Source organism: Chionomys nivalis, chromosome 1 (assembly GCF_950005125.1).
Source record: "Chionomys nivalis chromosome 1, mChiNiv1.1, whole genome shotgun sequence".
In the NCBI taxonomy this organism is placed as follows: Eukaryota; Metazoa; Chordata; class Mammalia; order Rodentia; family Cricetidae; genus Chionomys; species Chionomys nivalis.
The window spans coordinates 181124893-181152116 of NC_080086.1; the positions used below are offsets into that span (position 1 = coordinate 181124893).

Consider the following 27224-nt stretch of genomic DNA (forward strand, 5'->3'; position numbering starts at 1 on the left):
GACCACAGATGCTGAAAGTCACTAACGCTTGTTCTGAGTGGTCTGTATGTTGCTACAGAAGCCCCTTCTGATTCTTTGAGACATTAGTCAAAAGCCGCAGTGCGCATGGATTGTAATGGCTGTACTAAGGGAAAGTTCCCGAAAAGCTGTCACCTCTGACAGAAGACTGGTGTGCGGGAGCTGACATGGTCTGTAAACTGCATCAGGACTCCACAGGCATTTCCTCCTTCTTGCCCCATTCTTGAATCCCCAAAGGCAGCGAAAGGTGAAAGAATTTTTACCCGTGGCTTGCAGGAAAGTGGCTTAGCCTGTTCTATTTAAACCTCCAAGGACAGTGTGACCCCAGCTAAATTTAGGCCACTCACATATTACACAACCTTTGTGTTCACATCCCTAGCAAGAGGGGAAACCACCGCCTACAAGCAGGTACCCTCTCCTCAGACATCTGCGCTATTGTTCAGACACATATCGTATCATGCCCTCGGTGGCTCTAAATTCATGACAAGTTTTTCAGCCCAGAGTTGAGATCTTCAATCCAGAGACTGCAAACATTCCCAATTAGAATACTGGATTCCTAAAATTAGGCTTGAGAAAATAGTCCCTTCAACTTTACTGACTTTGTATGGGCTAGAGTTCAGGTCTCAGGATCAGTCTCAGAGCTTGGGCTTGGCAAAGAGTGTCTAAATCACCTTGGCAGGAACGGGACTTTTGCTTCAGGGAGACTTTCTACATTGTTTCTCTCCCTCCCTCCCTCCCTCCTGCCTTGCCTTTCCTTGCCTTTCCTTGCCTTTCCTTGCCTTTCCTTGCCTTTCCTTGCCTTTCCTTGCCTTTCCTTGCCTTTCCTTGCCTTTCCTTGCCTTTCCTTGCCTTTCCTTGCCTTTCCTTGCCTTTCCTTGCCTTTCCTTTCCTTTCCTTTCCTTTCCTTTCCTTTCCTTTCCTTTCCTTTCCTTTCCTTTCCTTTCCTTTCCTTTCCTTTCCTTCCCTTCCCTTCCCTTCCCTTCCCTTCCCTTCCCTCCTTCCCTCCTTCCCTCCTTCCCTCCTTCCCTCCTTCCCTCCTTCCCTCCTTCCCTCCCTCCCTCCCTCCCTCCCTCCCTCCCTCCCTCCCTCCCTCCCTCCCTCCCTTCCTCCCTCTCCCTCTCCTCCCTCTTCCTTTCTTTTTTTCTTTCTCTCTCTTCTGCCAAACCCCCTTCCTCCTGAGTTCTGTCCATCTGCCAGGGCACCTGCCCTCCACCATTTGCCCTGCCTCTTTGACTGCCATCTGCCTTCCTCCTGAGATTTCCACCTCGGGCTTGCCAATACATTCCCCTCATACTCTGTTCCGCTTGGCTGCCTGAATTTACACCGCCTTTTGATGAGTCTTTGCTCAAATTCCAGTCACACTCTAATTGATTGGTTTAGATTTTAGGGTCTGGCCGTCCTCATCTGCTCTCATAACTGAGTGAAATGAGGCTGCGTGTGAAAGCTTGACTTGCTGCGGCCTGGGTAAGTTTGTCTGGGAGGCTCGGAGCTTAGCAGCTTGAAGGATGTGGAGCAGAAGGAAAAGGGGAACTGAGTGTGTGACGCCATCTTTCTATAGGTAAGTTCGTGACTGCCAGGGAAAGGAAAACGGGGAAGAGAATCAGCTTAGATAGGCAAGTTTCCTGTTTGATTCTCAGTTACATGCCTGATATGAGGAATGGCCATGGGGACCTGGTGAATGAAGTGACGCTATGCTCAGCTCTCCAGCCCTGGCTGGCTGTTGCTGCTCCTTAAGCTTCCTTCCTGGAAATAGTAACCATTTTATTGCATATGGCAGGCTTGGGAAGATTTCAGCCAGGTAACAGAGACACATAAAACATAAGTAGAAAACTCTCTCTCTCTCTCTCTCTCTCACACACACACACACACACACACCAATAATAATAATAATAACAACAACAATAAACCAAACATATTTTAATTCTTACCAGCTATTTTGGAAAATATCTACAAATTTTCCAAACCAATCCTGCTACATTCCAGGTCTGTTCTTCAGCTAGTCAGGCAGCTTACTTTGATAATAAAGTTAAGATAAGTACTCCAATGATGGAAACACCCATACATCATTAAAATTAACTGTGGAGTTTCACTATGGAATTCCTATGCCCCTGGCAGGTGATCACCCTCTCCATTCCTCCTGAGATTAGTGGTCAGGTTATATTGCTTTCTGAGAGAGAAAATCAGCCCTAACAAGATACAACATAATGGAAAGCATCTGTGTCATCTAAGTAAGCATAACATCACCACTAAAAAGAGAATAGACATTAGATTTCCCCATCATTCAGTCAATAATGTGTGCATCCACACTATAAACTATGAAGTAGAAATTCACTATAACTCTGGATCAGGATATATGGTTTGGGCTAACAAGCACACATATACATACCTTTATGCACACGTATACACAGACCTACAGAGATATGCATATAATAAGAGAAAACTTAAAATTCCAATGACACTCTTTTCTAATTCTAAATTCTAATCCCAAAATTGTAGCTGATACTGCATATAGTAGTTATCCTATAAATAGTAGAATGAGCATATTTGTGTTTGAGGTAGCTAAATGAGCATCATTGTAGAAATCGAACATTTCAATATTATAAATGAATAGACATTTTATGAAGTGTCCAGTTGGAGTAGGAACTGAAAGGGTAGAAGGTGAGGGCGTGTGGTAGCTTGTTCAGTCTGTCTCTAGTTGTGGTACTGTGGATGTGACAAAGAGCTGGTGTGCTGAAAAAACAGAGTGCTGTGCGACAGCTCTATTAAGGAAAGAGGAGCTGGTAGTTTATTAGACCTCGATTCTTTCCTTTCCTTTCATTTATTTTTAAATAACTGAAATTAGATTTTTCATAAAGAAAAGGCATTTTTAGATTTTCTAAGCTTTGCTTTCCGCAAAGAAATTGTGCCAATGAAGTTGTAAACTGAGAGCAGGGATTTCTCTGGAACTTTGACTCTTTATGGTCTACGTTTCTAATAATGAGCCAGTGGACACCTCCTGAGTACAGTGGGGTTGTTGCCTTCAATGTCTGCTGGTTAATGAGTTCAAAATCTCTGAAGTTGGGACAAGAGTTGCCTCAGGTGCCGAGACTGCATTCTAATCGGTTTAATATCCATCACGGTAAAACCATACTTACTGTTAGCAACCAATTCATTCATGCGAATGTAACACAGTCATAGGGAGTGAGGCAAGAGTGACAGCTTCCCACACTACCTCCGAGGAAGTTTCTGTATTCCCTAAAGAGATCAACAGGAAGGAAGTATTTTCTTTTTTTCTCCAGGAATAGTGGTGACTGAACATGAAGTCTGGATTCACTAAATGGCTTTGTGGCTAGGAGGACATGGGATGGCCGAGGACACTGAGATGATACATCTCAGAAGATGTCACAAGTGTCAGAAGATGCTAAATGAGCATCATTATAAAAAGGATGCCGGCAAGACAAGACCTGCCCCCAGGACTGTTACAGAGGAAAGGAGCTGTGTTTGTTCACTGTCAAGTAAAACTCCCTTCTTACTTAGTGCAGTGGTAGAATTTCTAGTTTCCAATTGTATATATGTTCAAATTTAATTAAGAGAAATTTTGACTTCAGTAAAACAAATTCAGGCAAATACTAAAAGTTGCGCATCGTGGTATTAGTGGGCCCATTTTTGTTTTTTGGAAATTTTAATCTGACTAGATACTTTGCCCTTTAAATTTATTTTTAGTTTTGGGATAGATTTTCAGTATGTAGTCCTGGCTTTCCTGAAGCTCACTAAGTAATCTAGGCTCGCCTGGAACTTACAGGGATCCTTCTGCTTCTGCTTCCTGAGTGCTAGGGCTAAAGGCATAAGTTACCATGCTCAGCAGATGCCTTGTATTTTGTCTGGGTATTTTAAACTTACAGTACAGTGAAGGTTACTTGAGTCAACAAAGAAGAGGAAGGCTTTTTTGGTCTTATTGGGCATGTACTTTCAAAAGATAAAGGTCGGACTGTATTTCATAGCTTGAGTATGTATGTGTGTTTGACATAGAGCCAGTAGGAAATGACCAATCTGTCTTCCTTCTTGGAGCCTGCCAGTGGGACCCCCCCTGACTCACACACACACCAAGATTTGAGATGCTATAATACAGGTTAACAGTGGAAATAGGAAGGCAAACCTTATTTAATAACTAAAATCTTAGATACTCCTTTAGTTGCTGCATCATCATCCTGAAGAGGTCTGTTGAGTCTCAGTATGCCACTATGGATCTGAGAAGTTCGTGTGTCGCTGTGGGAAGTAGCCATTGTGCTGTGTACAGACTTGTTTAATAAAAGCAACCCATTAGCCTCTTTGGTTCATGATGGTGAAGAACCGCCTTTTACATTCAGAAGTCAGCAAAACTTGTTCATTCACGCAACCAAACACCTATGCCGTTCCTTCCTCTCCACGCTGAGCAGAATGGGCAGGATAAGCTGTGCACAAGGGGAGTGCCATGTGCTGAGAAGAGCTTGTGCCCGTCTTCCTGCATGACTGAGCTTCGCTCTTAACTTTGGACCTGATGAAAAGAGCACTTGTAAATGCAGATCTTATTCATATTATTACCATTAAATAAACAGAAAGGAACTGTTTGGTCTTTTCTCAGCAGGCAGGGACTTAAGTTTTCAATATCTTCAGCAGGGCGGAGGTCCAGTAAGTGCCACACACTCAAATAATACTTAATGAAGCACATACTGCCTTAGAATGGGTTCCTGCCTTTCGGGTAATGAGTAGACTACTCATTCTGAATATGCCACTCCTTACTCAAATGGTAACGGTGCCCATGTAGAGAATGTGGTTGAGGAAACTACAGAGCCTACAGAATACAATTGTCAGGCTCCTCCTGGAGAGGGAGGCGAAATGGACTGGACTACTCTTAAGTAGCCCAAGGGCTTCCCATAGGGAATCTTGTTCTGGAGGCAAAGGGCAAAATGAGGGTAGAGACTGGTCAAACTGAGGCAGGCCATTCCAACTGCCCTGTGTTCTAAAAGTGATGTGGTCTTTCATACTGAAGTTGATTAAACTCTGTAAGTTGCCTTGAGAATTTTGAAATAAATTGCACACTAAGGCCACCCTTTGGAGACTCCGAATTCAGTGTGCTGAAGTTCACCAGAGCTTCAGGATTTTTCTCAGAGCTCACGGGAAGTGATCCTAAGACAGGGACCTTGCCACTAAACTGTGTGCTAGACAGACAGCTAGGATTCCAGACAGTAGTGTGAACTCTGGTTGGACTAAGAGATGATGTTATACTATTACTTTGACTTTCTTTAGGTTCTACATTCCTTATTTCCTGTGGAAAGAGGGGACACATGTGCCTCTAAAGCATTTTTATCTATTTTTATTATTTTATCATCCTAGGGTAGGTGACCAGTTTTCTAGCAATGGAAAGGAGTGTTCGTTCTGAGACCTGAGCATTGTTGGCATTCCTTTTCTCAGTTTTAATGCAAAGCCTCCCTTCCAGAAGGGAATTTTTATATCTCCCAGGAAGGTGTAGCACCAGCAGCCTTTGAATGGTGTAATTTTTTCAGCTGTCTTTATTGTGACTCAGGCAGCCGCCTTCGCCTGCAAACCCACTGGTGAAGGATAAAAGCAACTTTCTTAGCTCCTCCCCACACTTCGAGAAAGTCACTGTGTAGTTGGAGTGCTAGGCATCTGATGGATGCTCTCCTTGGCAATCTGTGCGGGTGGTTGCACTTCTTGTATGCTTTTTAGGGCTGAGTGTCTTAAGGTTTGCTTAGGAAGAATGTCATTAGCTTAGCCCTGGGCATCCACATTGTCTCATGGTGTTGACCTCAGTTCCAACCAACTTAGACCATGTCTTCTTGTCATTTTGGTCACACGGCTGACAGGTGACGATGGACACAGACTACAGCTGCAAATTATACTGAGGACGCCAGTTATTAGTTTTCCTCAAAGATGTTGCTTGGATCTCAGGAAACTCTCATTTATAAGTGAGGTTTTACTTCCTATTAGATGTGGGAACAGACGATCACTGCAATGTATGCTGTTGTGAGAGATAAAACTCAATCTATTTGGGGAGAGCAGTATGATCCAGCAATTTAAAATTTTCAGTGTGAAATTTCTTACTTCTGAAATAGAAGCTAGGTTTGGAGAGATGCTTTGTGGCTAGCGTGATACTTCCTGAATTCCACCTTAAAAAAAAAAAAAAACTAGAAATTCAAGAAGTACCACGAAGTTTCTGAAGACTCACTAACTACCCTGTGTGCCGTTTGAGATAAATCACCAGTTAGAACACAGTCAAGAGAAGTTTTGGAAAATTTGAATTAATTGAAAGAATTAACTGCTCTTTTCCTTAGCCGAATACTAAGCCTGGATAGGATACATTGATGGTCTTGCTAGTATTAGTGGAGTGGAGCGGGTTAGAACTGTGTTTTATATATTTATATATTTATTTGTTTTTGATTGGGGGCGTGCACAAATCAATAAGGATCACAGGGCACCACGTTAGTGACAAGTCACAGGAGGCGGCTTCACAAAGGTTGTGAAAACTATTCTCTCATTGCAGGAATTAGGTTGGGCCACCCGTGGCCCCCCTTCTCAAACACAAATATTTTCATATAATAAAAGCCTGTTTCCTTATGCTTATAACTCAGTCTCCATTCCTGCAACGACACCATTTTAAAGGGACTTGCTGCGAGGACTCCTCCCTGCTTTGCAGGGTTTTTTTTTTTTTTTTATCTCTCCAGCATTCTGTCTTACAGAGGTGAAGAATCCCTCTGGGGTGTCACTCTGGGTGAGAGGGACAAGAAACACCCACTAGGACCCAACCCGGCAGCCAGCGGCCGAGCATGCGCTGAGAGTTTGTGCAGCTGGCCCTGGCTGCCGCGGCTGCCTCGTCCGGACTTGGCGAGGACTTGGGAGGGACAGCGGCGTTGGGAGGTGGCTTAGCAGAGACTTTCCAGGGACTGTTGCCCGGGACTTTTTTTTTTTTTTTTCCTTTTCTTTTTCCCAGGAGTCAGCGACAGCGACGGCTGGGGAGAGTGAGACAAGGAAGCGTCTGCCGCTGGAGCCAATGCTGCCCCTTGGCTCTACGGGAGGAGTGTCCCTGCCCGGATGAGTGTCCGCCGTGTGTCCCCGACTGTCCCCCGGTTGGAGCGCGGCTCGGAAGGTGAGTGGCTACAAGTCCTGCATCTCTCCTGCCCACGGTCCCGGCTGCCCGCCGAGTAGCTTCTGCGCTGCGCGGTGCGTCCTGCCGGGGGCGCGCGGCCGCGGTGGCTTTGCTTCACCGCGCGGGCTTTGTGCTCTGCGGGCGGCGGGGACCTCAGGGTCGCAGCGGCACGCGGGGTCCTGAGGTTTGGGGGTGGGTGAATGACCTGACCTGAGTGGGCACAGCTGCGCCGACCCTGATTCCCTGAAGTCCCTTCCCCACTATTCGCCACCCCGCCCCAGGCTCATCCATTATTCCCGGACGATCAACAGTGTTTCTCACATTCTCCCAAAGAAAGCCTAGTCCCGGGGCGGAATCCTAGTTTTGCGCTGCGCCCCCTGTAGTCCCCCGAGTTCACACCCGGGCTGTGCGACCGGGTGGTGGGGTGTGGAACGCTGAGCTGGGACCCAGAAATTGTTCTGAAGAGAAGGGCACTAGCTTGCTCCAGTTCACTGTGTGTGTGTGTGTGTGTGTGTGTGTGTGTGTATGTGTGTGTGTGTGTTGGGAGAATGCCCGTGGCATCTCTAGAGAGGTAAAGGTTTGTAACCTTTAGAACAATTGCTGTCCCTTGGGAAGGAGCAAAGAAAAGCTCATTAGTATGCAGAAGACCGGGCGGCAGGTCTCCTGGGAACCACTTTACTGTACACCTTCATTCATCCCGAGAGTCAGCCTTTTCTCTGGGCAGCAGGTGTTATCTGAGGCCACGTTAGAACTTTTAGGTGTCGTGTTCCCTTTATGACTCTAACAAATAAGTTTTGATGGGACGATGTCTGGAATAGAGGAGGCTAGGGGATTCTGGGACCCATCTGAGGTTTAGCAGAATACTAGGCTGGCAGAGGGGTGCACTTGCTGTGAAGTTAGTTCTCTGCTTGTGCCCGTTCCTGCAGATCGCGGCTGCTTTGCCTGGATCGGTAGGATGTGGTGAAAGGATGGGGCTTTTCCCTCTGGAGATTCACAATGGCCAGAGAAGATTCCGTGAAGTGTTTGCGTTGCTTGCTCTACGCCCTCAACCTGCTCTTTTGGGTAAGCCTACAGTTCCATCATCCCAGCAGTTGGGCATGGCTGGACCAGGTTTTCTGCACCACCAGAGAAGGCGCCAAAGGGCATGGCCCAGCATTAATTAATGACGTGAGATCACATCCTCTGTTTTGCAGAGAAGTAAAATTTGACCTTCTTAAAATGCCTTTGATCTAGCTCAAGTTCCATGTGTAATTAGAAAAAAAGTCTGCTCCTGTATACAAGTGCCAGTAACATTAGACATGAAGCTAATCTAAGGATATAAATAAATACACTCTCTTGTACTGGTAGATAAGAGAATTATGGCATACTACCCGCGAACTGCTAGTTTGCAGGACTTTTAGATAGCTGTGCAAGCCTTACATTTTTTCTTTACGTCATGACTCTGCGCCTATATAAATTGGTTGCGGCAAATGGTGTTAATATGTCTTTAGAAAGATTCATACCTAGAGATTCTATCAAAAGTCTGGATAGGTTTATAAATGCCATGCACTCTAAAAGGTGGTTTTCACATAACTATTGCTAAGTTGGGATGGTTGAGGAATTTCATGTATGCTTTTGGAAAAAAAAAAACGGTCATTTAAGGAAACAAAATACATAAAATTTAACAAGCCCATGGATATTATGCTGTGTGAGTTAGTGACATTTCATGCTTACATAAAGTGTTAATAGTGTATTATTTATAATGCTTAGGAAGATATAAATATTACAACTGTGAATGCTACTTCAGAAGACTGTCGTGCTTAAGCAAATTCCCTTTTGCCGCTTTTGTTTCCTTTCAGTAATTTATATTCACCATTTCCTGCTGGAAATTTTAGCACGCAGTTTATTTATTTCTCTGTCTGTCTGCCGTCTGCCTGGCATTGGCCAGTCCTCCTTCTTTCCCAGCAGCTATTATATCTGGCCTCTAGAGGATGACATTCAAAAAAAGTTCCTTTACGATTGACACCATTCTAAGATGACAAATTAAGTCATTAATCAGTCATCTGAACAATATTCAAAATGACAACTTTTAAAAAGTCGGGGCGAAAATTAGAACGCTGAGTAGTCCCATTCGGCATTTGGAAGTAGAAAAATCACCAATTGTTCTTATGTTCTTTTCAGTTGTAAAAGGACACATTTTAACGAGGGTCACCAAATTACTGGTTTAGCTATTTGCTTTTAAGAGTATGAATTCTGTGTCTCCTGAAATGTGTAATTATTACTCTTATTGATAGGTTTTGACTTGCCTACATTATGCGTTCAAATGACAGATTTGTTACCGTTACAGTTCCTCACGAAGGGACCTTTATGGAAGGCCCAGTTGAACTTCCTTTCTTTGTAAATCAGGAAACTGAGAGCAACTTAAATGGCATGGCAGAGGTCAGCTATTCCGATGGTGGTGCCAGGGACAGGGCTAAGCTCCCTGGCACCTAGACGATGCCTTTAGCATGCAGGATTTATTCACCTCTGAACCTCCCCATTAACAAGATCTTTGGTTTGTTAAAAAAATAAAGCATTGGAGACATTTCTTATTTTTTTCCCAGTTCAGGAAAATACCCAAATCATTCTGCAAAGGCATTGCTTTTCTGGATAATGAAATCTGCTTACCCCCACCCCCTTAACCGTTTGCAGGCCCTTTTATGCTACCAGGGACTTCAAAATGTTATTCTTTCACTGTTAGCCTGTCCTTCATCTTCTGACTGTAAGAGTATGGATGTTATGATTTGCGTGTTTATATAGATGGCTACCTGCTCTGTCTCCAGCCCTGTTCTCCCCCCTCTGATCTTTCCTCTGTGACAATCCATCACGTCTCCCTGTGCTCTAATTTGAGCTTCAGACAGAAGTGTCATTTACTTATGCTACCCAAATGTTCATATACGTTCATGATTTATTTCATTATTTTTGTAATTGTCGTAGACATGAGTTTGTTTATACCAAAACGCTTGCGATGAGAGCAGTAACACAAAGACAGAAATGCAGCTAACATTCATAAAATAGAAAAAATACAAAGTAGCTCCTATGTGGTTATTGTGTATTTACCAGGTAAATTGAGTGCCTTGGCTTTCTTTCTTTAAAATAGATAAAAAGGGCCCCCGTATTTTTAGGGGTGTGCTGAGCATGCAGAACAGTGGCACTTAGTTTAGAAGCTGGGTGGCCAGCGCAGTTACCGCAGTTTTGCTAATCTCCTCAAGGAGACAAACAGGAAGTGGATTGCTACTCTTCCTGGTAGTAGGAGTGGTGATTCTTATTGTCCTGATTAGAACCGCTGTTCCTGCCACCTTCACCACGGTACTTTTGATCCAGTAACCTTGCTTCGGAATTCGAGCTCAGAAATAAAGTCATCAATATACCTTATTCTTTGCACAAGAGTATCTTTTGCCACCTTGTTAGGAACACTGTACTTTTCAATTTTGACCCATCTGAAAATTTCAAGTTTTGTGATATTATTGCTTCACTTTTTACTTCTTCCAATACCTGCAAGACTTGCCACCTGCATATCTACTTGCATGTAATTTTGGACGCACCTTCTCTCTTGTATTTATATTCATTACCTGCTTTGTTCTTATTGAGGTTTCCCTCTTGCTTGTTGTTTTATCGGCATAGCAGTGAAATCTTTCTATAGTTCCTTTACAAAATTTTTCTGTAGATGGGTTTATTTTCTCCTATAGTGCTAACACTTTCTTTTTCTTGATGAAGGTTTCTTTTTTCTTATAGATGTTAAGAAGTGTTTTAAAGTGTGTGTGTGTGGGGGGGGTGACAGTGCCCTGGCCCGTGGGTGGACATCACAGGATGGTTCTGTAGACCCTTCTTCCACCTGTATGTGGATTCAGTTGATCTCAGGTATTTAGAGGCCTGTGTGATAAGCTTTTTCTGACTGAAATATAGTAGTGCTGGTCCCAAGGTCTTTTTTTTTTTTCTCACTTAAAAATATCTATGGTGCCAGGCATGACGGCTCATGCTTGCAATCCTAGCAGGAAGGCTGACACTGGAGGATCGCTGCGAATTCAAGTTCCACCCCGTTAGGTAATGAATTCTAAGCCAGTTCTTGGGTACAAAATGAAGCTTTGTTTCAGAAATCAAAACAAACAGAGGATAAACAACAACAAAATAAACCTTGTGAAGTATTTGTTAAAATCGTATGAAATAATTATTCCTACTTTGGGAAAGTTGGCAAAATCTTCTAGAGAGAAACCAAAGCAAAATATTGTCCTTTTCTGGGCAGCTCTCTCTAGTGTTCATCACTGGCCCATTCACAAGCTTCTCTCTCTCTGTTTCTCTCTCTCTGTTTCTCTCTCTCTGTTTCTCTCTCTGTTTCTCTCTCTCTCTCTCTCTCTCTCTCTCTGTTTCTCTCTCTCTCTCTGTTTCTCTCTCTCTCTCTCTCTGCTCTCTCTCCCTCCATCTGTATCTCTTTCACCTTCCTTTTTTTTTTCTTTTTAGATAAAGAAAGCGGTGCTCAGATGAGCCCAGTAACTCACTAGGAAGCATCAGAACAGGAAGCTCAGGTCCAGCTTTGTTTATTTATCCATATGTAGAAAATAGAAAAGTTATCCTGCTGGGAACCACACTGAATGTATCCACAGTGATGTCAAGTTAACGTCCTCGGTGGGGAAGGCTTGGCTATCCACCTGCTCGTTCCAAGCTCTCCAGACTTGCTTCTCAGGCCACAGAGTGCACGGAAATCACCCGAGCACGCTGCTAAACTTCAGGCTCAGCTTCCCTGTGTGCCCTTGTGTATATGCATGTGTACCTGTGTGTGTGTTTACACGTGTGAGCTGAAATTGAACTGAGGGCTTCTGACATACCAGGCGAGTACTCTGCCACCAAGTTAGAATGCTAGCGCTGATCACGCTAATGAAGTTTCTCTGTCACATGATTGGTCCTAATCATTCTCCTTCTTCGCCAGTCAGAACAAGTGCTGGTTTCTCGTTATCATTGGCGTTATAAGCAAGGTACACAGATGTAGTATCTCTACCCCATTCCCTAAACCAGACTTCACATCCTGACTGTAGAGAGGGGTCTTCTTCCTTTCTCTCTCGTGTGAGTTGGCACACTTTTCCTTGATACCCAATAGGGCTCCAAAGTAGAACCTTCTACACTTCACAATGTAAATCGACATACTCATACCTTTTATATAATGTATTGGCACTAGTCCCCTTCGCCCTACACTGAGGGTTTTTTTGTTTGCTTTTTGTTTTCTGAAGAAGAGAACAATACGTTAATTGGGAAAACAGACATCAATGCAATTTTTGTTTTGCTATCCTCGTAATTGAAAAGTCTTTACGGAAAAACGTAGATCTTGAGTATTTAACTTCTGTTAAGTGTGAGGTGTCGCCGTGTTTAAGAGGAAGCAATCCACAGGTCCTCAGACCCCAGCGCTCTGCATTTTCTTCATTCCTGAGGAGCTGGCACTCTGAACTGTTTGTTATTCTGGGTGCTATTGTTTGCCACTTCTGACTACAGAGTCTGTGCTTAAATTATGCCCGTGAGTAATTTCTCAATCTTTTCTGGCCATTATTATCATTGTCTATTCCTTTAAGATGTCGTCCAATAGTTTTATCTGTTCTCCCATCTTCTGTCACCCACTCCTACAAGGAAAGCTGGGAAGGCATGCAGGGAGGGGGCGGAGGTATCATGGGAACGTTTCGCTTTGGCCTCCAAACCAGCAAGAATTTATTTTACTTTAAGTAAACACACAGTCAGCTTTTAAAGAAGTAAAGCTCTCACTTCAGTTTCAGCATTCACAAGAGGAGGGAGATGATGCTCCCGAAAGCCTGGATCGTTTGTCTGAGTGCTCTTTGTGGAGACAGAAGGAGAAGAAAGAGCTAGACCTTGCTGACATTCTATCCTTGCGAACAGATTTGACACACAAAGGAAAGACATCTATCATTCCTGTAGAGAATCTGTGCCACTGTCATGTTCTGTGACTTATGCAAACAGTTGAAGAATCTAGAAGCTTTGTTTACGGCAGTGACCTAGTTCGTGCAAACTATAGGTGGATGTTTTATAACACAACTAAGAAAATGTAAATGCACGCATAGTTTTGATTTACAAAGCAACTTGATTTAACACTCTTACCTCCATAATTAGATTCAGGAGAAAATGGACCATGTTCTCCTCAACTGAGCACACTTGGTATTATTTGTTGAGAGCTAGCATTTTTCATAGTACTTTACAAGGCTGGATGCAGCAAATGACAAATGCATATCTATGAAATAATACTTGTGTTATTTTCTACATCTTTTCTTAATATTTAGATAATACATGACAGTACTAGAGATCCCGAATAACAGGTGAATAACTATGTCCCTGATTTGATCCATATGCATCCAATTTGTAAATTAAAATATGAATACCTGATAAATACATATAGTATTTTATATGCTTAGTCCAAAAAGAGAAAATGTAAGTCTAAAACAAAATAAGAACTGATTTGGGGAAATCACAGAAAACACGGCGACTTAGTTAGGAGTGTGGGCTGTTCCTGTAAGTTACAGTTCTTGATTATGTAATGTGAGGATAACTTATTGAAGTGATTCAGTCTCATTTTGGCTTAGTTCCTCGGTATAGCCATGCTCCGTTTGTGCCTTCCCTTACCACTTTCTCAGCCTCAGTGAGTAAAATCACTCTTTGAGGATGAGATTGTTTTCAGTCGTTTAAGACATTTATTTTCAAGGTCACTTGCTTGCTGTGGCAGAAGGCTCGGCGCTGATACTTATTTCGACCAGTGTTCCCAGGTACAGCTGCAGTCTTTGCTAGACACCTGTCAGGTAGAACGTCCCGCAAACAGTTTCAAGCCTTCCTCTACTAGTTTCTGACCTGCATTGTCAATCATTACATTGTCATTTGGCCAGCATCTTCCTACGGAAAATTTCTAGCAAGTGAAGTTTAGTTCTGTCAGAGTGATTGATTTTGCTAAAGATCTCTAGTACTCAATCTTTCTCAGAAAGCAGAAGACATTCCGTGTAGTTTAATTATTTTCTCATCCACTCACCTAGCTAGTATGAGGCCCTATTACTCAGTTGAGCAGGTAAAGCAGGAACTGAGATAGATGCTCCCCCAGGTCTGCAGCAAGAGCATTCAGAGTGCTGTGGGTTCAGAGGGAGCCTGGAGACAGTCTTTCCACTTTAACTGAGGCTTGGGCTGATGTCCAAGCAGAAGTGGAGGTTACTTTGCTTCTGAGGACTGGAAGGCCAGGGTGGGACAGAGTAACTGCAAGAACAGACATGGGACCTCGGGAGGTATGCACGGTGCCCTTTGAAGGGGCTTCCATCATTGGTCAACTATGGGAACAATCTGCCAGCAAACACAAAGGAAGAACATTTTAAAGAGAGAGTAAAAGGGCCTTGTGTGACTGCTGCCGGCATTTAAACTTCACTTTCGAGGGAGATCAGGGAAAAGGCAGTCGGAGTTGGGAATAATATAGGGACGGCTGTGTGCTGAAGCATGCTTGATCATGTATTGTGGACTAGGAGTCTATGGGCTGGAGAGATGTCTTATGGAGATGATTGCTACATCCTGACAAGAGAGGCTGGGGCTTGAACTAGCCCAAAGCAGCAGGAAATGGGGAGGGATTTGCCAGATGCCTCTCAGGAACTATCTAAAGGCTTCAAAACTAATTAAATGTCCAGTGAGGAAGAGGGAGAGGTTCAGGCTCTCTGCCAAGTTGACAGTTGATGTGATTGAAGGGCTCGTTATCTCATTCACTAGGCCTGTAAACACCGTGAGGGGGACAAAAGAGCAAGCAGAGTTGAGGTCGGTTTTAGACATGCTAAGATTGACAATGGCTGTCCAGTGGCTCTCTGAGGTTGGTTTTAGACATGCTAAGATTGACAATGGCCGTCCAGTGGCTCTCTGGGCTGTCCTCTTGGTAGACCTTCACATACCCAGTAATTCCATTTCTGAACTGATTTAGGAACAGTCTAGATTCTTACATTGAGAAAGATCAAGAGAAACCCTCAGGTCGAAAGTGGTATGTGATAATCATAGGTAACAGATTTGGGTCCACTTCATCAAAAGAATCTCCTTTAACGCAGATTTTTTTTTTAATGATCATTTAAAAGTGAAGAAAAACTAAGACCAAAGAAATATTAAATGCCGTACCAAAAGTCATCCACCGAAAAGTACAGAAGTGGGATTGATAGTTGGAGTTCAGAGTTCTATGGCTTCCCATTGTCATCATGATCAAGGACATACTCCTTCAGGTGGCTTGCAAGGCTATCTATCATCTGACTCTTGCCTGCGTGTGCCTTCCCACCAGAGCAATTTCCCTTTCCTGAACGTACCACGCTGCCTTCCACTCTGGAACCTTTGCTCTGCTTTTTGACTGGAAAGTTCTTTTTATTCTTTCCCTCCTAATTAACTTGACATGGCTCTTCAGATCTCAGGCACCTTAGAGAAGTCCCTTTAACCCTGTCAGAGAGTCCAAAAGAAGTTGTTAAAGCATCTTGTCCTATTTCTGCCCTACACTTAGTACAGTCTGCAGCTGCGCGTTCACACCTCTGAGGAGTTGGTAATGTGTGTCCTCTTCCCTGGTTAATTGCCTCGTGGAGATAACGTCAGTTTCTTCCCATTAGTGTGTCTCTAGCACACAGCACAGTGCCTGGCCAAGATCAATGCATAGTTTTTGAATGGCATCATGACTTCAAAGCCAAGGCTTTATTCATCTTGCCATTTAAGAAATGGCTTGAAACATACAGTTCAAACGAAATGAATTTCTTCTTCCTCCCTCCCTCCCTCCCTCCCTCCCTCCCTCCCTCCCTCCCTCCCTCCCTCCCTCCCTCCCCCCCTCTTTCTATCAGCGGAAGAACAGTGTCTAGTGACAATCACTGTTAATCAATTTTACACGATGAAGATTCCTGACTGTAAAGTTGAAAATGGATGAAGAAACACAAGGATGAGTTAGACAGGGGAGAAGAATGGGTGGATGTGATCAAAGTAATTACACTCATGAAGGAAATTCTCAAAATGATTAAAAAGAAAGACATTCAAAGATGGATATATCAAGATCATTTCCTACTTTGTAGAGCACCGAAGGGGTTCTTTATAACTACAAAATAATTTTAAATAATGAAATATCCTACCCCTGTGACATTTACAAGGTTAAGAGTCACTCCTTGCCAAGCAGATGTGAGATGAAAGGTGTGGAATACAGATTTGTAAACAAGTGACAGGTTAGTACGTGATTACAGTCTTCCCAGCAGAGAACCATTCTTCACGGCGTCAGGACAGGAACTCGCCTTGGAGGCTTTTTCTAGAGAGCCTGTTTCGAGGTCACTGTCTGCATCAGTTTAGAATCATTACCATCTTAGATGACCATCCATCAACAATAATTCTGAAATAACCGCTGTTCGTCAAAATGCCAGAAATGTTAAATGTCAGCTTAAGTCAATTTGCTTGAGTGTTATACTATATTTAAGAAAACGTATTTGAAAAGAAGACATACTTGAAAAGATTTCAGATAAAACAGGGAAATCTTCGGAATTCAGGAGCCAACTTTCTTTTTTTAGCAAAGGTTTCTAGGCAGAATCATTACCAACATGTTTTAGGTAGTTTTTTTTTTTTCTTACAGTTTTGAGTTATGAGAATTTTGAAGCACATATCTCCGTGAAAGGACTGTAATTAACCCCTATTTCCTCATTGCTCAGTGCCAGTAGTCATGAACACACCCTGCTCCATTTTCTGCTAACCTTCCTTGCCGGGCATGGCTGTTTATTATCTCAGTCATAGTGAAACCTCATCCACAGTTCACAGTAGAGCTCTCGAAAGTCAGGGACCTTCAAAAATAAATTGAATTTGTGTTCATACCTAAAAGAGAAGTCAAGGTCTTAGTATTTTTAAACATCAGTGTTAAAATTTCTCCAGTCGTCTGCAAATTCCTTTGATATTGATTTGTTTGAATCAGAATTCAGAGAAGGCCAGCATATTAAATTGGGCAATTTTTTTAATCTCCTTTTAATCTTTAACAGTTCTTCCTTTACTTTTTGAAATTTGTATTTCAATGTCTACCTTTTTTAAAGCGAAGAAACGATTGTGTTTGTCTTGTGAAATAATCTCACGTTCTTGATTTTATTTACTGCATCTCAGAGGTGGTGATGAGATCTAGACCTTGTGGTTTGTTCCCATAAACTGATACAATTGGATGCTTAGTTGGGTTCAAACTTGACTTTTCAGTAAAAATTCTTTATCTATATATTACTGGGTCCTGCCGATTGCTCAGATCATGGGACCTACAGTGTCTGACGCTCTTAGTGAACTAGATGGGTCGGTTGGGTCTGATATCTGCGGTCTGATCTTTCTGTTCTTCACAGCTCTCTCAGCCTTTCATGCTGCAGTGGTCCTCAACCCTGCCAGTGAATGTGAACTACTGGGAAACTGTCAAACCAGTGGTGCTTTATTTCTGCTCCAAGGGCTGGTACACTGTGGGCTCAGGAAATGCTTGAGTCCTAGGTGACTCTGTTGTACAGACAGGCTGAGAATTTCTCATCTGCTAATTTTGACTGGCATTGAAGAATTCCCTGTATAGTTTCAATGTTTCAGGAGAAGTTGTTACATGCCAATACTGCAGTACAACGGCTGCATGCACGACTAGAAATTCTCTTATTAAAAATCTCACTAAGTCTTTGGCTCTGCCTTTGCTTTGCAGAAGAAAAATAGAATAAAAATAAGTAAGAGGTTCTTTCATTTTCTGAACAGTGATTTGAGTGTCCATCATACTATAATGATCATCGTTGATTTTGGAACATATTGATGTTTCAAACCATTACATTTATTGTTATTACTATCACTCTAAAGTTCACTTTGTTTGCATTTGAGTCTGCAGAAGTTCTTTTTGGTAGCTTCTGTGACCTTTTTTGACAATGTTTAATTGTTCAGGAACCATATTTAATTGCTTCATTGCATTTAAGGATGACAGTTTTAGGTCCATCTTAGACTTAAAAGTTGAGTTCCTCTCAGGCAATTTTGTCACTGAACTTGAGCCACGCACTTGTCTGTATCCTGTTTGCCAATATTCTATTTTGTGTATATGTGATTACTTAATGGACTGGCCAGATATTTATGGTACCAATAAAATTCAATAGAAAACCCATAAGTAATTAGGAAAAACATAAAAATTATGTAATAAATCCCTCACTTAAGGTTGTTAATCTTCAAGTGACTGCTAGATAAATCTCTGGTAACCAGTTTGTTTGTTATGTCTTCTCTTTAGTTAATGTCCATCAGTGTCTTGGCCGTTTCTGCTTGGATGAGGGACTACCTGAATAATGTATTGACTTTAACTGCGGAAACAAGGTAGGCCTGTTATTATTGAATCCTTTTGCTTGATCTCCCCGGGTCACAGTTTTGAAGCATCTTTGATCTAATCTGTTCATTGAGTGGTTCTCCTTGACTATCTGGTAAAACACTTTTTCCTGCCCCTGTACCTTCATTGCTGGAATTTACATCTTTCTTTCTTTCTTTCTTTCTTTCTTTCTTTCTTTCTTTCTTTCTTTCTTTCTTTCTTTCTTTCTTTCTTTCTTTCTTCCTTCCTTCCTTCCTTCCTTCCTTCCTTCCTTCCTTCCTTCCTTCCTTCCGTCCTCCCTCCCTCCCTCCCTCCCTCCCTCCCTCCCTCCCTCCCTCCCTCCCTCTTTCTCTCTTTCTTTTTAAACATTCTCATTAAGGAATGCCACTAGTCCTATAGGACATCAGGTAACAGTCCTTTACATGGAAAATTCTACTATCAGTAACACATCAGTTGCCTGGCTTGTCCTTGTCTCTGAGTGGAGACTGTAATATATACCACCTTGAGTCACGGTAAGAATCAAGTGAGAAAAAATCTTTTTGAAAAGACTTTAGTACAATAGTGCTTATAAGCACTGAGCAATGGCTAAGTTTCATTATCACGATCATGGGCTCTAGTTAGTGACTATATATATCCTGTCAAAAAGCTCCTCTTTTCTTTCTCCTGCGACTATACCTCAATTTTCCTATTCTTTCCTCACATTAGAAAGTGAGCAGTTACCAGACAGAACAAAAGTGCTGTACAGACTCCAAGTTCAGGCAAGGGGTCATTCCTCTGGTTGGACCTCACGTGATTTTCTTGGGCTGGTGCTTAGGAGCCCACATTTAAAATGTGTTGGGGTAGAAATGCCGACAGCTACAAAGAAGCACCATAAGACTAAAACAAAGATAGAGTAAGCAAGCCGATAGACACAAAGCAATAAAAGTCATCAGCTTTGGAAGGCTGATGGCTTGCGGAACCACAGCTCACAGCGGCAATTCTTCAGTGTCTGGATCTGGGGAGCGTTTTGATTGATAATGCTCTGTTCATCTTATGATACGATCTTCCTCTTTTAGGGTAGAAGAGGCGGTCATCTTGACTTACTTCCCTGTGGTCCACCCGGTCATGATTGCTGTTTGCTGTTTCCTCATCATCGTGGGAATGCTGGGATATTGTGGAACAGTGAAAAGAAATCTGTTGCTTCTTGCATGGGTACAGTGTTTACATCTTCTCTTTATTACACGTATAACATCACGTGATAATGCTCTGCTATGAGTCCATGACTGTATTAGCAACTCTAAGAGGTGGCCGTTATTCAACATGCTGTTGGAAGGGAATGTTCTTTCCATAAGAGATAACTTTGGTACAAATATTTGCTATATTTACATGACAAGGCAGGAAGATAACATATACTATTTAATTATTTCACTCCGGCTCTGTTTTGACATTTTCTTTAGATTTTTTTCTTTCTTTTTTTTTTTTTTGTGGTATAGACCTTTCTCCTTTGAGAACCATAGTTGAGATGTCATAATGAAATTTTTTTCTTTTAAAAAACCCACCTGGCTACCCTATTTAGAAATTCAGGTAGTGAGACGAGATGTATGGTATATTGCAATCACCACGTTGCCTTATATAGTCTGGTGGATACAAGAGAGTCTCTAGTTCTTTAATCTAAATATTTTACGTTTTTATTTTTTAACTCTGAAAGAGTTGTACTAAATTACTTTTTAAATTGATTTTACTCCTTCAGCTTCTATAATTAATTTTATAAATAAAGACTACTAATTTTTAGAAATTAAAAATGAGAATCAATTAAAATAATTTACATGTACATTTCTAGAAGAATACTGAAAGCAACATTCCCGTGCCAACAGGCAATGAGCCTGCTCACATGTAAATTGTGGCCTTGAGAGACTTCAGAAAAATGAATTCATTGAGCATGTTCCTTTCTTTGTAGTGGGTTCCCAAATGAGCAGTTTTCTGGTCAACTGGATCTTTGGGCAGCATGAAAGTTGTACTTTTTAGCACTTAGAGTATTTCCATAGGGCAAATACTCCTAGCATGACTGACTTCAAGTTACCAAGATGACATCACCGAATGTGGGTCTGGGGAGGAGTGAATACACACTGGCTTACCACAGCCAGCTTGCTCAGATGTGAGCTTTCCAGAATCCCATCCAGGCCAATTCAAACAGAATCTTAGTGTGAAGCTGAATTCAGCTTTAAATGTCACAGGAACAACCTTGGGTAAATTATCTGTAGGTTCCTTAGAGAGTAATTCCCAAATTGAAGAATAGAAATTAGAAGCTGTAGAAAATAAACCATACTTACAGTATGGAACATGTACTTAGCACCCTACTTCACATGTGGACATAGAGAGGAAAGGAGAATTGTAGAAGGGTTTCCAAGCTTATGATGCTCTTATGACGTCTTTAAAATACCTGAGTAAGTTTGTGAATTTATGTGAATGACTTTATATAAGTCTCTTATAATCTGAAGACTATGAAATGTATTTCAAAGGTAAGAACATCTCAGCAGCCTTCTTAAGAACCACAATGCTACACTGGTCTCTGAGGACAAATTTCTTTTATATCCAGTTTCAGCTTGATTGGTGTTTTCTGCTTCCTTCCAACTTTTACTCTGGATGGTTCTTGGAAAGCAGTATGAGATGAATTGGATCAGGTGTGTTATGGAACCACAAAAACTTTTGACAACAGATTTTAAAAACCGTTTATATATCCCACTAGGTTGTGTCAATGCTAGCAAAAAAGCCGGTAGAGTAATTCAATCTGCTACTTGACATGTGACCCAGATTTGTGAATGAATGTCTAGTTTGTGATGTAGGAAAAGGCTTTATACTATGCAATGGCATGAAGCACTGAGGTCCTATTGTCATTAGCTCATTCATTTATTCGTTAAACATGTATCAAGCACGTATATGCTATCTGATTTTTTGCCATCAGAACAATGTATGTGGAATAGAATTCCACTATTCTCTAAGAAGACCTCTATCATGGTTTGCAGTGGGTACTCCGAGGCTAGAGAGGAACAGCTCCAAATGCAGCCTTGAGGGTCAGCACTGTTCTAGGGCTGTAGTGGTTGAGCCCATCGACCTTATTGCCCTTTTCTGTCTCTTCTCCCTTCTTTCTTTGCTTGTGCTCTTTTTTCATGAGGTTTCTTCAGGGCTATTGCTGCCCTCTTAGTCTATAGGTGCCACTTACATCTTGGCTCTTCCTCTGGCAGCTGTCTTTGGTGGTCCAGTCTCCAGTCTACTTACAACTTTACTACTCACTGCAACCTTCTAGACCCAGCTCTGTCTAAACCCAAGCACAGCTTCTCCATTGCAAAAATCAACTGAGCTCTCAACCATCAGTGGTCCATCACTCATGTTTCTGCTGTTCCTCAAGCTGTTCATCCCCCAGGTTCCTCCCCAAGCCCCCCCCCCACCCCCGCCATAGTCAGTCCTATGGGTCTTGGTGCTACAACTGCAGGAACTTGGTCACCTTTTCTGTTCTTATTTGGTTTTCTCTACAAGCTCCTAGGACATAGAGTTTTCTGCCTCTGCTATTGCCTACTCTAACCCAGTGTAGTTCAGCTAAGCCAATACTCCCATGATTATATTACTTCTGTTATGCTCTAAGACTTTGATAGTCTCCCCACTGGGTAGTGAAGTTTTTACAGGCATCTGGAACTTGCATCAAGCCCTTCTGTAGCTAAGCCTTCATCTTCTGATTTAACCCTCTTACCCACTTCATTATTCTCTAGGTAAGGTGTATTTCTGATCTCTGGACGGTTTTTCTTCTTTTCCCCTTTCCTGCTTTTATTCTTGCTGTCTCTTTAAGAGTTCTTTCCTTAAAACTTTTGTTTAGCTATTACCATTCCATCAAGACTTGTCTGAAATGTTTTCTCCTGAAATATTAATAACAATGATAAGCAAAGTAATAGACAATAATTCTAAGATGTTTCTCATGCTAGACACTGTAGAGTTTTACTCAATTACTGTTATACGGAATTTCTTACATCAATTAATCAACTTTATCCTTCCCACATCTCTAATGAGATAGCTACTATTATCATGACATAATTAAAAGGGGACTCTAGATCACAGAGATGTTAAGCCCTTCCCTGAGTCTGCATAGTTCTTAAATAGAGAACTGGCCACTCAAACTATAGCAACCACCTTTGAATAACATACATTTTGCTATTTTACTGTATAAATATGGATTTTTTTCCCCTAAGGTCTTTGTAATGTATGGTTGAAAACACATAAAATATTTTAGATGTGGCTGTTGACTTCAAACACGACAGTAGTTGTCTTTGACAGCTAATTGTTAAATGAAGCCCAGGGAGCTTGGTAACCAGTCCAAGGTCACTGCAGGGCTGTGGCTCAGCCTTGGTGATTCTGATTGCCAAGGCCAATTCTCACTGGGCCTTTTCTCCAACTTGGAATTCAGGGAGTTGCCTTTGTCATAAATCTCTTGTTATGTAAAATCGGTCAAACATGCCATACTCTGTGCAGCCACTCACCTAAAGAATAAATGTCTACTACATGCAATTGCAGTCGTGAAATTAGAAGGCTTGAGAGAGTGGGTGACCAGCACATTAGACTGTAGATGGCCCCTGGGAAACTGTGAGAGGAGATGAATGAGTTGGCTGTTGAGAAGGTTTAGATTACAGAGGGCAGGGCTTGGTTAAGGGGGGTCAAGTCAGTGTAGAATGAGACATTATTAAATCTTGGGTAAATATTTGTGAAGCAACCATCATGGCTCCCTCTTTGATGCCTCTTTGCCTTTTATCCTACTTGGGAAAACTTACTGGAGGTTCATTCTTTTTATTTTAGATGCAAATATTTACATATGCACAGTGTGTTTCTCTAATTTGTCTGTTTCCCTGTGTTAGGACTTACTTTGGTTTTAAGACTTACAAGCCACATTAGTGTGAAAAAGCTATTTTTGCTTAGCTTTATTTTTTTCAATGTAATTGATATTTCTGAGAGCTGATGTGCCTCTTGAATAGTTATGAAAACAGGACCTTCAGTGGGACTGGAATGCCATTCAAGTAAAGTGAAAGTGTTACCATCCGACTGTCCCATTTAAAACAATATAGGGTCACGTCTCCTTCCAAACAAATTCTTATAGCCCATCTGCCCCTGCCATGTTCCACCTCCAAAAAAGATACTAAACCAAACTATCTGCAAGCAAACAGACTACCTGTTAAAAATCCCGAGGAATGATCATTAACATTACCCTTGTAATGAATTATTGGTTTATAGATGTAAGAGTATAAAACAGCTTGATTTAGGCACCCAAATAAGACACAAATTGTATAATTAAATTTAAGATAAATAATGGATAATACATTTATGTGAGTATATCATGTGTAATGGTCAAAATATACATGTACCAAAGTATTATTGTTGTTATTGTGAGGTTTAAGTGGGTAGTCTGTATTTTTTATGAATCAGGCAACCTTATTCTGATGAGAAACGTTTTCTCCCTCTTTTTTTTTTCTGGTGGTAGAGAGAGAAAAAACACAGAGCCTTGTGTATGCAATACATGCCACAGTACAGCCCTAGATTTGATCTTAATAGCTATGAAACTTTCATAAACAAGAGCATATCTTTATGTTTCACTCTCTCTCTTTTTTTTTTTTTTTTTTTTTTTGATTTTTGAGACAGGGTTTCTCCGTAGCTTTTTGGTTCCTGTCCTGGAACTAGCTCTTGTAGACCAGGCTGGCCTCGAACTCACAGAGATTCGCCTGCCTCTGCCTCCCAAGTGCTAGGATTAAAGGTGTGCGCCACCACCACCCGGCTTATGTTTCTCTTTTTAAAGATATGTTTTATGTGTGTGTGTGTGTTTGACTACATGTGCATAAGTGTACCATGTGTGTGCCTAGTAACTGCAGAGGTTGCAAGAGGGCATCGGATCCCCTGGAACTGAAGTTATAATGAGTTGTGAGCCTCCATGTGGGTGTTCAGAACCATACCCAGGTCCTCTGTATGTAAGAGTAGCAAGTGTTCTTTACCATAGAGCTATTTCTTCAGCCCAGAAATGTATAGTCCTCTGAACAGATTAAGAATAATTAAATTCTAATTACTAGTACATTTTCATTTTCTCATAGGTCAGAAATAATTGGGAAAAGAAACTTGGACATGCAGTGACTTTCAAAGTAATTTCAATAGCACAAATTCCTTCGATCTTTCACAGAGAAATTGAAACTAAATGGAAATTGGTTTTAAGCTGTAGATAGGCACTCCCCAAGGCTTTCGTAGTAGACTAAATGAAATTCATTTGTTATTGTGGTTCTGCTCCGCTATTAAGGCAGGCATTAGCGAAGCCGTGCCCGCTCCGGGGGAATGTAAACAGACTAACAGACAGACATTCTTACAGAGTCGACGGCAGCTGATTGCGACCATCAGGTCATCATTTGCTAGCATGGCAGGCTAATGTTTCTGCTCCGCTGTCAGCACATAACAGGTAGCCAGGGGCTGGTCAGAATGAAGCTGGTGGACCTGTGCAGGACCTGTGGATTCTCTCAGGGAGGATTATATTTTCAACTTTATCATTCCAGACAACTTGCAAATGATGACTGAGCTTGTGGAAGCATTTCAAATACTTCCTTAAAATATGTGGTGACTGAACCAGCTCTGAATAATTTCCTTTGTGGAAATCAAAGAAATCTTCAACAACCTCAAGGGAGTTTCCTTTTTTTTTTTTTAAATGGCGTTGTTTAAAACCATAATATAAAACCAATGTATATTTATGTAGTAATAAATTTTCTACAAGCCCCTGATATAAAATTTTATCTTAGGTAGCTACCTTTTATAGTTATGAGGATACTCTAAGTGATCAAGTTAAAATAAATCTATTAAGTAGACTGTTTCTTGTCTGGCTTGAAGTTAGGAGTTGTGAACCTAACAACTTCAGGCTTTCCTCCTAAATTGAGATCCACTGTGTTACTCTTCACACGCTCAGCACCCAGCAACTTTTACCTTTGGCTTCTCAGAAAACACGCATGATGACTAGTCTTGGGTAGGCTGGTTACAGAAGAGGAGAAGTAGTGTGCCTGGAGTGACACAGCTGGCACTGCTGTGATTAGCATTCAAATGCAGTCTGTGTCCACACCCATGCTTGTTTCCCCGGGAAGTACTGTTATAATGTGTCTGATCGGCCACACTGGCCATGCGTTTTTAATGCTTAGCTTTGTTTTAGTTATTGCTACTACCCACTTTATTTATAAGAAGTCTAACCTTTGCACTTTACTAAGACTTTTACCACAGTTACTCTCTCTAAGTCTGTCAGGCTCTCCTTACTTCCTTCGTCCTTCCCATTGGCCTTTCCCTCCTTCATCGCATACCCTAAGTTGGCAGCCTGTGCTAGGCACTTCAAAAGACAGCAGCCTCTGGTATGCTCTAGGAAGCACCTTGTTCCAGACTGTCTCCTGGTACGTGTGTGATACTTTTTAGTTAGAGATAAGACTACATTCATTGAATGGTTGACTGCTCTTAGGGTATGCAAAGTTTAAAGTTAAGTGTCTGTGTGGTGGCACCTCATCACATCACCCCGCCTTTAAATGCTGCTCACCATTTTTGCTCAGTGTGCCTGTGGTGAGGAAGGTAGCTACTGTGAAATGGCCCCATTCTGTCCTTTGCTTCCATGGGGCCTCTCTTTTGAATTTCTTAGGCAAATATTAAATGGTAGCTATTCTTTTAAAACCATGTAGCTCTCTAAATGACTTGAGATAAACTCTTTTGCACAGAGTCTTTAAAAAAAAGGCAAAAATGAAGGTAAAACATGAAAAAATTAAATCTTGTACGTCAATAAATAAACTAATTTTCAGAGGAACTGCTTAGGTCAACTATGTAGTGGCCAATGGTATTGACTACTAGGTAATATTGCGAATGAAAAACCATTTAGACATTCATCTTTTAAAGATTGGAATTTAAATACCTTTATTCCCTAGGAGATAAAGAGTGGTAACAGACCCTGGTTATATATTTGTAGGTTAAGATGAACCTTAGCAACTTAAATGACAAAAATAATTACTTGAATGTTATTAAATGTGGAAATAATATAGTTATACCTATCTAGTAAGTGCTACACAGAATTACTCCAAAATAAATGGCTATTCTTTTATTTTCTTTCGATTGTCATTACTTCTGTTTCATACTTTTAGTGTTTGGAAACTACAAATGTGCTCGAAATAATTGCACCCATGAAGAAGTTGTAGAAACAGTGTGTTAAAGGAGATAGGAATTTTCATTAATTGCTGCTTGCTGATTTAATAATTATTTCTAATTAAGTAAACTTACAAACGATTTCAGGGTATCTCCCATGTAAGACCCTCTTCAAATATTTTACAATTTCAAGTTCTGCTTAGGCTTCACACCACTGAGTTCAAAGCAGGTATAGTTGAGGTAGAGTTGAGGTGGGCGCTAGGCACTGGGCTAGGGCTAGGGACCGACTGTCCTGAATCTCACATGCATGATTGGCAGTCTGAAGTTTCTAAGGAGAAGAATGATGCCCTCTGGCTCATCTCTAGGGAGCATCCCTGGTAGCAGTGTGTGTTCTTAGTTACTTTGAGGCCCTTTGCTCAGCAATCTGGAGGAAGATGAATACCTGCCTATTCTACTCTGGACTGAGGTCTTCTGTTAATAGAACACTTTTTAGTGACAGAAGAGAAAATTGAAGAGATCCTTTAATGCTCTCAAGATGCCTTTAACTGTAAAGGTATCCATTGTAAATAAAACTTTAGCAGTCTGAGTGTCTTTAGTGCAGATTTGACAGCA

The 27224-nt window shown here is 41.6% G+C and overlaps 1 protein-coding gene across 3 annotated transcripts in view; it reads left to right on the plus strand.

Moving 5' to 3' along the window:
- Nucleotides 1-27224, plus strand: part of Tspan12 (tetraspanin 12) — a 101642-nt gene that overhangs the window by 24817 nt on the left and 49601 nt on the right. For all 3 annotated transcript variants that reach the window (XM_057790612.1, XM_057790630.1, XM_057790621.1), the window contains exons 2-5: nt 6986-7141; nt 8068-8203; nt 18387-18469; nt 19514-19649. In XM_057790612.1, the coding sequence (XP_057646595.1) occupies nt 8138-8203; nt 18387-18469; nt 19514-19649 (285 nt within the window). In that variant the 5' untranslated portion in view covers nt 6986-7141; nt 8068-8137. The remainder of the gene's footprint in view (nt 1-6985; nt 7142-8067; nt 8204-18386; nt 18470-19513; nt 19650-27224) is intronic.